General features: G+C 40.3%; 1 protein-coding gene across 1 annotated transcript in view; it reads right to left on the bottom strand.

The window, feature by feature from the left end:
* snapc4 (small nuclear RNA activating complex, polypeptide 4) overlaps positions 1 to 8,238 on the bottom strand; it is a 27,699-nt gene extending 19,461 nt beyond the window's left edge. The window contains exons 1-11 of the mRNA XM_078245517.1: positions 7,901 to 8,238; positions 7,290 to 7,403; positions 7,033 to 7,085; positions 6,623 to 6,710; positions 6,374 to 6,405; positions 5,872 to 5,994; positions 5,133 to 5,273; positions 4,850 to 4,934; positions 2,169 to 2,250; positions 1,563 to 1,664; positions 1,281 to 1,353 (exon numbers count right to left, since the gene is read on the bottom strand). Coding sequence (XP_078101643.1) covers positions 1,281 to 1,353; positions 1,563 to 1,664; positions 2,169 to 2,250; positions 4,850 to 4,934; positions 5,133 to 5,273; positions 5,872 to 5,994; positions 6,374 to 6,405; positions 6,623 to 6,710; positions 7,033 to 7,085; positions 7,290 to 7,401 — 891 coding nt within the window. The 5' untranslated portion in view covers positions 7,402 to 7,403; positions 7,901 to 8,238. The remainder of the gene's footprint in view (positions 1 to 1,280; positions 1,354 to 1,562; positions 1,665 to 2,168; positions 2,251 to 4,849; positions 4,935 to 5,132; positions 5,274 to 5,871; positions 5,995 to 6,373; positions 6,406 to 6,622; positions 6,711 to 7,032; positions 7,086 to 7,289; positions 7,404 to 7,900) is intronic.
* Positions 8,239 to 10,000: the final 1,762 nt, after the last annotated feature.

The raw sequence follows: 10,000 nt of genomic DNA, 5'->3' as shown, positions 1-10,000 counted from the left end.
GGCCTGGATGTGATGATGACAGCAGGTGATGCATGAATGTATATGAATATCTTTTATCTAACTACGTCAGTCCCAGCAGTTCACTGGTCACTGACCGCCTGGAGGAAACATTCATATGAAAGGCAGAAACTATCACACTAACTGAAGGGCAGGTTGCAGAAATATAAAAACAAATATGTGGCTTTACCACACTTAGTAGTATTTACATTTAATTATCATTTACTGTAATAAACATATGTAAACATGTGGATTGCACATTTTAAACACTGTCTTTGAACTTTACTAGACAGTTAAATAAGTAAAAATATACTATACATACACACACACACACACACACACACACACACACACACACACACCAGTGTATTTTTTTTACAGGGCACACAGAGGAGCTGCCTCCAGCCCCCCCCCCTCCCGAAGTTATGTGCCGTGTGCATGACAGCGTCAACGTTGCACTCAGAGACAGAGAGACTATCGTTACGTTAGCAGTAGCATGCTAACGGGATTAACTGTACTAATTAAACCGTTGAAACAACGCAGCCATGCTGCTGTGAAAGCTCCCCGAACCTCATTTATCAGAGTCTGGTTGTTAGCCCTCGCCTCCACTCCATAGCTTTATAACGGAGCTAGCTAACTGGAGCTAACTGCTAATCAGAGCTAATAGTTGCTAACCAAGCCTTCAGTTCTGCGTGCCTGTATCCATTAACTGCATGTATGGACTCGAGCCATGCTAAATTGATGCTTTCTCTGCGGGTGCAGACTGATTTGCTCTCGCGAGTCACGTGACCAAATTGCAGCCTTTGCGATTAGGAAATCGCGTCTTAACATATCGCGATATTATCGCAAATGCAATTAATCGTTCAGCCATACTGAGTGGTACATGAAGCAGCCGTCTGGCTACAAACCAAAGGCCCCTAACTGACTGACAGCTGATTAATTACTGCCTTAATCAGCTGATTGTCAAAAATCTGTGACCATATGCCACACATCAAGATCAATTAACACTAATTGTCAGTTTACAAGGAGTCTAGTTTACTATGAATGTCACGGCATTTATGCACAATTTATCAAAATAAAAGTTAATATCAAAATCATAATTTTGGGTAAAGGACTATACAATCACGTACAGAGTCATTTGAACTATGCCCATTGATCCCGCCTCCTGTGAGTAGAGAATCCAGAGCAGACTCCCCAGACTAACGTTAAAAGATGGAGCTTGGTCTGCTGATAGCCAGACTAGGGCCGTACTACAGTCAGTCTGTGATTGGTTGATTACTTACATCAACATTAGAGATTTTCTGCCAATCGTGTGCATCGTATTGCTCCCCGATCAGCTCCGCCTCCGTCTTCTCTCTGACCAATCACAGACAGGCTCACATTACACCGAAGAAAAGGTTCAAAACAACAACTTCTGCAGACTGTTGCTGGGAAAAAAAACTTTAAATGATTTAATATTTCAGAAGAAAGTTAAATATTTTAAGAAGTATTTTGAGAGATAAAAGTCAGACGTAGAGACGACAATGTGAGTAGAAAACAGCCGAGATGAAGAAGGTGAGACACACCTGAGCAGGTCGATGTCTCTCTCCAGCCTGTCTATCTGCTCTCGGAGCTGCTGCCTGTCTGTCTCTGCAGCCGACGACAGCTTCTGACTCAGGTAGTCCAGCCTGACAGACAGACAGGTAGACACACATACAGACAGACAGGTAGACACAGACAGACAGGTAAACAGACAGGTTAGGTCAATACATCTGAATAACAGCGTAACCCTCCCACACAAACACAGAAGTTTAAACCATTATCAGTCAAATATTAGGCTTAATACAACATTACTTCCTGTTAAGAGAGAGAGAGAGAGAGAGAGGGAGAGAGAGCGAGAGAGAGAGAGAGAGAGAGACAGACAGAGAGGGAGAGAGAGAGACAGAGAGAGAGACAGAGAGACAGAGAGAGAGAGAGAGAGACACAGAGAGAGAGAGACACAGAGAGAGAGAGACAGAGAGAGAGAGAGAGAGAGAGACAGAGAGAGAGAGACAGAGAGAGAGAGACAGAGAGAGAGAGAGAGAGACAGAGAGAGAGAGACAGAGAGAGACAGAGAGAGAGACAGAGACAGAGAGAGAGACAGAGAGAGATAATAGCTAGTTGATAGATCAATAATAATAGAGTGATGTTACTTGGAGAGTTTGGGTTGGATGAGTTTCCTCAGACTGTCACTGGTTACTGAGTGGATCAACAGAGTCTTCTGCCAGCTCTCCCCTACAGAGACACACAGACAGATAAAGAGAGAGACAGACAGACAGGCAGAGAGACAGGCAGTTAGAGATGATGTATGATCTTGTGTTTCTCCTTTTTGTAAAGTAATCCGAGTATAGTAAAGACTCTTCTCATTGGACTGACTCAGTCGTATCAAAGACTTCTTAAAATAGAAAATCAAAACCGAGCTAAATGTTTGTGTGGGTCTTTTTTTAATAAATGAAATGAGCAGCAATGTACTTATGATGTATAGATGTTAGATACAGATGCTCCTTATTGTCTCTATGATCCAGAAATAGTCCAGATATAGTTTAGATATAGTCCTGATATAGTCCAGATATAGTCCAGATATAGTCCAGATATGGTCCAGATATAGTTTAGATATAGTCCAGATATAGTCCAGATATAGTTTAGATATAGTCCAGATATAGTTTAGATATAGTCCAGATATAGTCCAGATATAGTCCAGATATAGTTTAGATATAGTTTAGATATAGTCCAGATATAGTTTAGATATAGTCCAGATGTAGTTTAGATATAGTCCAGATATAGTCTAGATATAGTCTAGATATGGTGCAGATATAGTCCAGATATAGTTTAGATATAGTCCAGATATAGTTTAGATGTAGTCCAGATATAGTTTAGATATAGTCCAGATATAGTTTAGATGTAGTCCAGATATAGTTTAGATATAGTCCAGATATAGTCTAGATATAGTCCAGATATAGTCTAGATATAGTCCAGATATAGTCTAGATATAGTTTAGATATAATCCTGATATAGTCCAGATATAGTTTAGTTATAGTCCAGATATAATTTAGATATAGTCCAGATATAGTTTAGATATAGTCCAGATATAGTCTAGATATAGTCCAGATATAGTCTAGATATAGTTTAGATATAATCCTGATATAGTCCAGATATAGTTTAGATATAATCCTAGATATAGTCCAGATATAGTCCAGATATAGTCCAGATATAGTTTAGATATAGTCCTGATAGAGTTTAGATATAGTCCACATATAGTTTAGATATAGTCCAGATATAGTTTAGATATAGTCCAGATATAGTTTAGATATAGTCCACATATAGTTTAGATATAGTTTAGATATAGTTTAGATATAGTCCAGATATAGTTCAGATATAGTTTAGATATAGTCCAGATATAGTCCACATATAGCCCAGATATAGTCCAGATATAGTCCAGATATAGTCTAGATATAGTCCAGATATAGTCTAGATATAATCCAGATATAGTCTAGATATAGTTTAGATATAGCCCAGATATAGTTCAGATATAGTTTAGATATAGTCCAGATATAGTCCAGATATAGTTTAAATATAGTTTAGATATAGTCCAGATATAGTCCAGATATAGTTTAGATATATAGTCTAGATATGGTCCAAATATAGTCCAGATAGAGTTTAGATATATAGTGTAGATATGGTCCAGATATAGTCCAGATATAGTTTAGATATAGTCCAGATATAGTTTAGATATAGTCCAGATATAGTTTAGATATAGTCCAGATATAGTTTAGATATAGTTTAGATATAGTCCAGATATAGTCCAGATATAGTGCAGATATAGTCCAGATATAGTTTAGATATAGTCCAGATATAGTTTAGATATAGTCCAGATATAGTCCAGATATAGTCCAGATATAGTTTAGATATAGTCCAGATATAGTTTAGATATAGTCCAGATATAGTCCAGATATAGTTTAGATATAGTCCAGATATAGTCCAGATATAGTTTAGATATAGTTTAGATATAGTCCAGCTATAGTCCAGATATGGTCCAGATATAGTTTAGATATAATCCAGATATAGTTTAGATATAGCCCAGATATATTTCAGATATAGTTTAGATATAGTCCAGATATAGTTTAGATATAGTCCAGATATAGTCCAGATATAGTCCAGATATAGTCCAGATATAGTCCAGATATAGTCCAGATATAGTCCAGATATAGTCCAGATATTTTTCAGATATAGTCCAGATATAATTTAGATATAGTTTAGATATAGTTTAGCTATAGTCCAGATATAGTTCTGGTGTAGTTCTAGTATAGTTATGGTGTAGTCCAGATATAGTCCAGATATAGTTATGGTGTAGTTCTGGTGTAGTTCTAGTATAGTTATGGTGTAGTCCAGATATAGTTATGGTGTAGTTATGGTGTAGTCCAGATATAGTTATGGTGTAGTTATGGTGTAGTCCAGATATAGTCCAGATATAGTTCTAGTATAGTTATGGTGTAGTCCAGATATAGTTATGGTGTAGTCCAGATATAGTTATGGTGTAGTTATGGTGTAGTCCAGATATAGTTATGGTGTAGTTATGGTGTAGTCCAGATATAGTCCAGCTATAGTCCAGATATAGTTATGGTGTAGTTCTGGTGTAGTTCTAGTATAGTTATGGTGTAGTCCAGATATAGTTATGGTGTAGTCCAGATATAGTTATGGTGTAGTCCAGATATAGTTATGGTGTAGTTATGGTGTAGTTCTAGTATAGTTATGGTGTAGTCCAGATATAGTTATGGTATAGTTCTAGTATAGGTCTGGTGTAGTTCTGGTGTAGTCCAGATGGTTTCCTTCTCACAGCGTTTGACTCTCAGTTTCCTGTCGTCCAGACTGCCGGTCATCCTGCTGGCCTTCTCCTTCGCCTCCTGATTGGCCGGTGGACCCTGGAGACACACACACACAGCGTCTCATTGGTCGGCCGGCCACAGAAAGTCTCTCTCTCTCTCTCTCTCTCTATGTAACAAAAACAATATCCCCAAAGCATCACGCAAAAATAAATACAAACACAAATTAAACAGCAATATAAATATTAAAATCAAAACGATTTTCTGTGTCTCTCTGTGTCAGTCTGTCTGTCTCACCAGTCCTGTCAGTTTGTCCTTGAAGTACGGTTTGAGGAAGCGGCCTAAGAACATGCTGATTGGCTGCTGGCAGGAGGAGGGGGCGGACTGTTCCCTGGAGTAACTTTTCATTGGTCCAGACAGCTGAGACAGCAGTTCCTTCTGTAAACAGATTATTATTATTATTATTATTATTATTATTATATAACTGTGTGTGAACAATGACTCAGCAATTCTCACTGGATAACTGCGACACTGAAGAAAAGGTAAATACAAGATCTGCAGATGACTGTAAACCAGGCTGTTTTATTTTGAAATGTGTTCATTTTGGTCAAATATCCGGCTGCACGGTGGTCTTCCTGTATGTGGTTACCTGCCTGGCTCGACATACGCTCTCGTACCGCGCAAGAAAGAGAGGAGACGCCAAAACTATCACTGCAGGGCGCCAAAACTATCACTGCAGGACGCTAGGGAGCCCGGTGTGGCCGGACAGTTTGTAAAAAAAATAGCTGCGCTACACTGCTACACGCAACGCTTACGTGTGTGGTGTGTTCCAGCTTTTAGGGTGTAGTATTAGGGTGTAGTGTAGTATTTGTGTACCTGGTGTTAAGAGTGTAGTATTAGGGTGTAGTGTAGTATTTGGGTGTAGTGTAGTATTGGGTACCTGGTGTTGAGAGTGTAGTATTAGGGTGTAGTGTAGTATTTGGGTGCAGTGTAGTGTTTGGGTGTAGTATTAGGGTGTAGTGTAGTATTAGGGTACCTGGTGTTGGTGGTTCTGAGTCAGCAGCGTCTCCAGCTGGTCCAGAGTCTCTTTAACGACCTGCTGATAGACCAGATTCATCTGGAGACACGAGTCCACCGATGGAGACAGACCCAGCTCACTCTGGAGACAGACAGACAGGTAGGTTACAGACAGACAGGTTACAGACAGACCCAGCTCACTCTGGAGGCAGACAGGTTAGAGACAGACAGGTTAGAGACAGACAGACAGGTTCAGAAAAGAAAAGACTTAAGTAAAGTAAAAGTATTTGGACTGAAGTACAGTACTGGAGTACATGTACTTTACTGTATTCAGGTTTGGTTGTGAGAGATTAAATGACTGAATGTGTGACTGTTTCTAATGTTTGAGATACTTCTTAGGATGAATGAATGAATGAATGAATGAATCTGTTGGTACTTTACCTCCTCAATGAGTAAGTGAGTGAATGAATGAATGAATGAATGAGTGAATGAATGAATGGATGAATGAGTTGATACCATACCTCCTCACTGCTGCTGCTGCTGTCGTCGTCATCTGAACAGAAACACAGGAATACATATATAAGTCAGCTTTAATGGAGACAGAGAGGTCAGACAGACAGGTCCGACAGAGAGACAGACAGGTCAGACACACAGACATAAAAATAATACATTTGTAAAAGAACAATAATACGCTTTTTTAAATTTATTTTCACTGTATTTGTTCATTTATTCAATTAAAAAGAGCTACAGACAGGCAGACAGACAGGTACCTGACACATAGATGGGTCCCAGGACGTTCTCCAGGTTCTGGATCTCTTTCTGGATCTTCTCTCTCTGAGCCAGCAGACCTGCTGCAGACTACACATACACACACACACACAGACACACAGACACACCTTTGACTCTTGGTAGCAACAGACCCTCAGGTGTAACCAGGCAAATTTTAGATTTTTATTATGAAACACAATAAAACATAAACTAATGGTGTTAACATGTGAGTTATTCCTTCACCGTCATCCAATCATACCTGTCTGTCTGTGTGTGTGTGTGTGTGTGTGTCTTTGTGTGTGTCTGTCTGTGTGTGTGTGTGTGTGTGTGTGTGTGTGTGTGTGTGTGTGTGTCTTTGTGTGTGTCTGTCTGTGTGTGTGTGTGTGTGTGTGTGTGTCTCTGTGTGTGTTACCTGTCTCTCCTCCTCCTCATCCGTGGCATCATCATCATCATCTGATTTATCATCTGTTCAGAGAGACACAAGAACAGTGTTAGACAGACAGACAGACAGAAAGACAGACAGACAGATACGTTTACACCTGGCGTCCACACTACTGCAGTGTTTCCGAGCCCCTAAAACTTTATCATTTGGAAACAGTTTAGGTTTGAAAACTGCAGGTTGTTCTGTAGTCTGGACAGACCAACAGAGACAGACAGACAAACAGGTACCTGTCTCACTGCTCAGCAGCTCCAGTTCGGCATTTGTTGCAGAAAGACTCTGTTCCAGCTCCTCCACCTGTCGCTGGATCCTATCTCTCTCTGCTGACAGAGAGACAGACATGCCTACACACACACGCACACACGCACACACACACACACGCACACACGCACACACGCACGCACACAGTCACATAGAGACACACACACACACACACACACACACACACACACACACACAGTCACACACACACACACACACACACACAGTCACACACACACACACACACACACACACACACACACACACACACACACACACACACACTCGCAGTCACTCAGAGAGAGAGAGAGAGAGAGAGAGAGACAGACAGACAGACACACAGTCACATAGAGACAGAGACAGACACACACACACACACACACACACACACACACACACACACACACACACACACACAGTTTAGTGTAAAGTCTGACTGAGACACCAGTTACTCTGCACTAAAGTAACTGTAACGTGAGTATTACTGCTGAGTCCGTTACTCCAGCCAGCGGAAGCTAACATTAGCGGCTAACATCAGCGGCTAACATCAGCATTGCGGACCAGTTGGAGTCGTTCTGACCTTCAGCAGCTTCCGTAGCGTCTCCTCCACCGCGGGCTCTTCATCTAACCTCGCGCCCCTTTCTGCTCCGGTCTGTTTGGGCTCCTTATTTAACTTTCTGCCTCCACGCGCCGCAGACCTCCAATCAACGTAGCTCTGTCGTTAACATATTACCCAGCAGGCTGTGCGGCCGTGCGCGCGGTGTCACCGTTCACACGGAGTTCCGGTTTAAACGTTTCTTTCTGTAGTTTCTAAACACATGAAGGGGTCTCAGCGGAACTAACGGTTTGTAGTTTAAGATGAGAAACACACGAGTATTCAAAACTAACCGCACACCAACGGGTCCGCTCTTTATTTTCCTCCCCACGATGTTACTTCCGGTTGTTCCGCTGTTTTGGTTCCGACCACAGACTAAAATGAACAGCCTATGGTTCCTCCTACTGTCCTCGGGTCTAATCTGACCCGTCTTCATAGTTCCGACATCAGAACATTTGGGTTTCTTCAGACCAGAGAGCCCAAAAGTAACACAGATGGTTCCATCAACACCCCCTGATCTCAACTATAATGTCATAATAAGTCATAACTCATACTATCTGCATTTTTCTCTAAAATTAGAGAACATTTCATAACTTATATCTACTTTTTAGGGCGCAATTAATCACATATTTTATCACATGATTAAAATTCTATTATTTAGCATTTCAGAACAGTTTTTAAGTCCATATTAACAATGAAAGCCGTTCTTACCAGGATCTTAACTGGGAATCAAATGAATGCAAAGAAAGTGACTTTATGAACTTGACTTTAAGATTTGTAATTATTTATTTACTGTAAACAAAAGAAAAATGTGTGAATCTGTCATTATTGCACCATTCCTCCAAGTCCCGAACTAAAACCTAAAGATCCTATCTGTCCTTACCAGAGTCCATCTAGTGTTTAGTAACTCCTAAATAATGTAGATTCCTCACTGACGTCCAGTGATCAGCGGTTAATGAGACAGAGTTTGGACTCTGCAGCAGTTCCTGTTTGCTGCTTTCTCCGTGGAGTACAGGCTGTGTGGGACTGCTGTCCCCCCCGACGGCAACGAGACATGACAACCATAGTACGTCTTTAAGACCCGAGTCCTCTACGATGCTGACAGGTCTGCAGTTAGTTGCCACCCGTTTAGCCCGCTAGCAGGTAGCATCACGTTAACTGAACTATATGCTTAGCTCGTAGCTGGTAGCTCCAGCTTGACGTGCTTCGTGATATCTTAATTCAGCTTTACACAACGTGCATATGGTTTAGACCTGTCTACGAGCCGTCTGGGAGTTTAGGAAAATAAAAAGCTCCATTCAGAGTTATTGCTGCTGTGTTTCTCCATCATGCTGCAGCCTGCAGCAGCAGGATGTGTTAGGAGGAAATGGCAGCTTGATGAGAAGTAACGGTGCTGCAAAGGGTCAAAATAGTAGCTGTTAGGCCCCACGCCAAGCCCAGTGAGGTGGAAATACATTAATAAATGGAGGCATGAGCTGACAGCCCTATATATATACGTATATATATATATATGTATATATATGTATATATATGTATGTATATATATATGTATGTATATATATATACATATATATGTATATATATACGTATATATATGTATGTATATATATATATATGTATGTATATATGTATGTATATATATATATATGTATGTATATATATATATATATATATACGTATATATATGTATGTATATATATATATATGTATGTATATATGTATGTATATATATATATATGTATGTATATATATATATATATATATATATATTGACTATAAAATCAGCAGCCTCTGGCTCCCCCAGTAGAGTGTGAACCCCATGTAGGCTGAGTCCTTTACAGGGTTGCAGGTTTGAATCCGACCTGCGGCCCTTTGCTGCGTGTCATCCCCCCCCCCCCTTTCATGTCTATCCACTTTCACGCTATAATAAACGAAGAAGCCCCAAAAAATAATCTCTAAAAAAAATCCCAGAATAACTTTCAAAATAGTGATAAAAAGCTGGTAGTAGTGTGTACTCGTGGTAGTGTGTACTGGTGGAAGTGTATACTGGTGGAAGTGTGTACTGGTGGTAGTGTGTACTGGTGG

This window comes from Sander vitreus, unplaced genomic scaffold (genome assembly GCF_031162955.1).
Source record: "Sander vitreus isolate 19-12246 unplaced genomic scaffold, sanVit1 ctg559_0, whole genome shotgun sequence".
Lineage (NCBI taxonomy): Eukaryota > Metazoa > Chordata > Actinopteri > Perciformes > Percidae > Sander > Sander vitreus.
The sequence above is the reverse complement of the archived record's forward strand: the minus strand, read 5'-3'. Positions and strand labels throughout refer to the sequence as shown.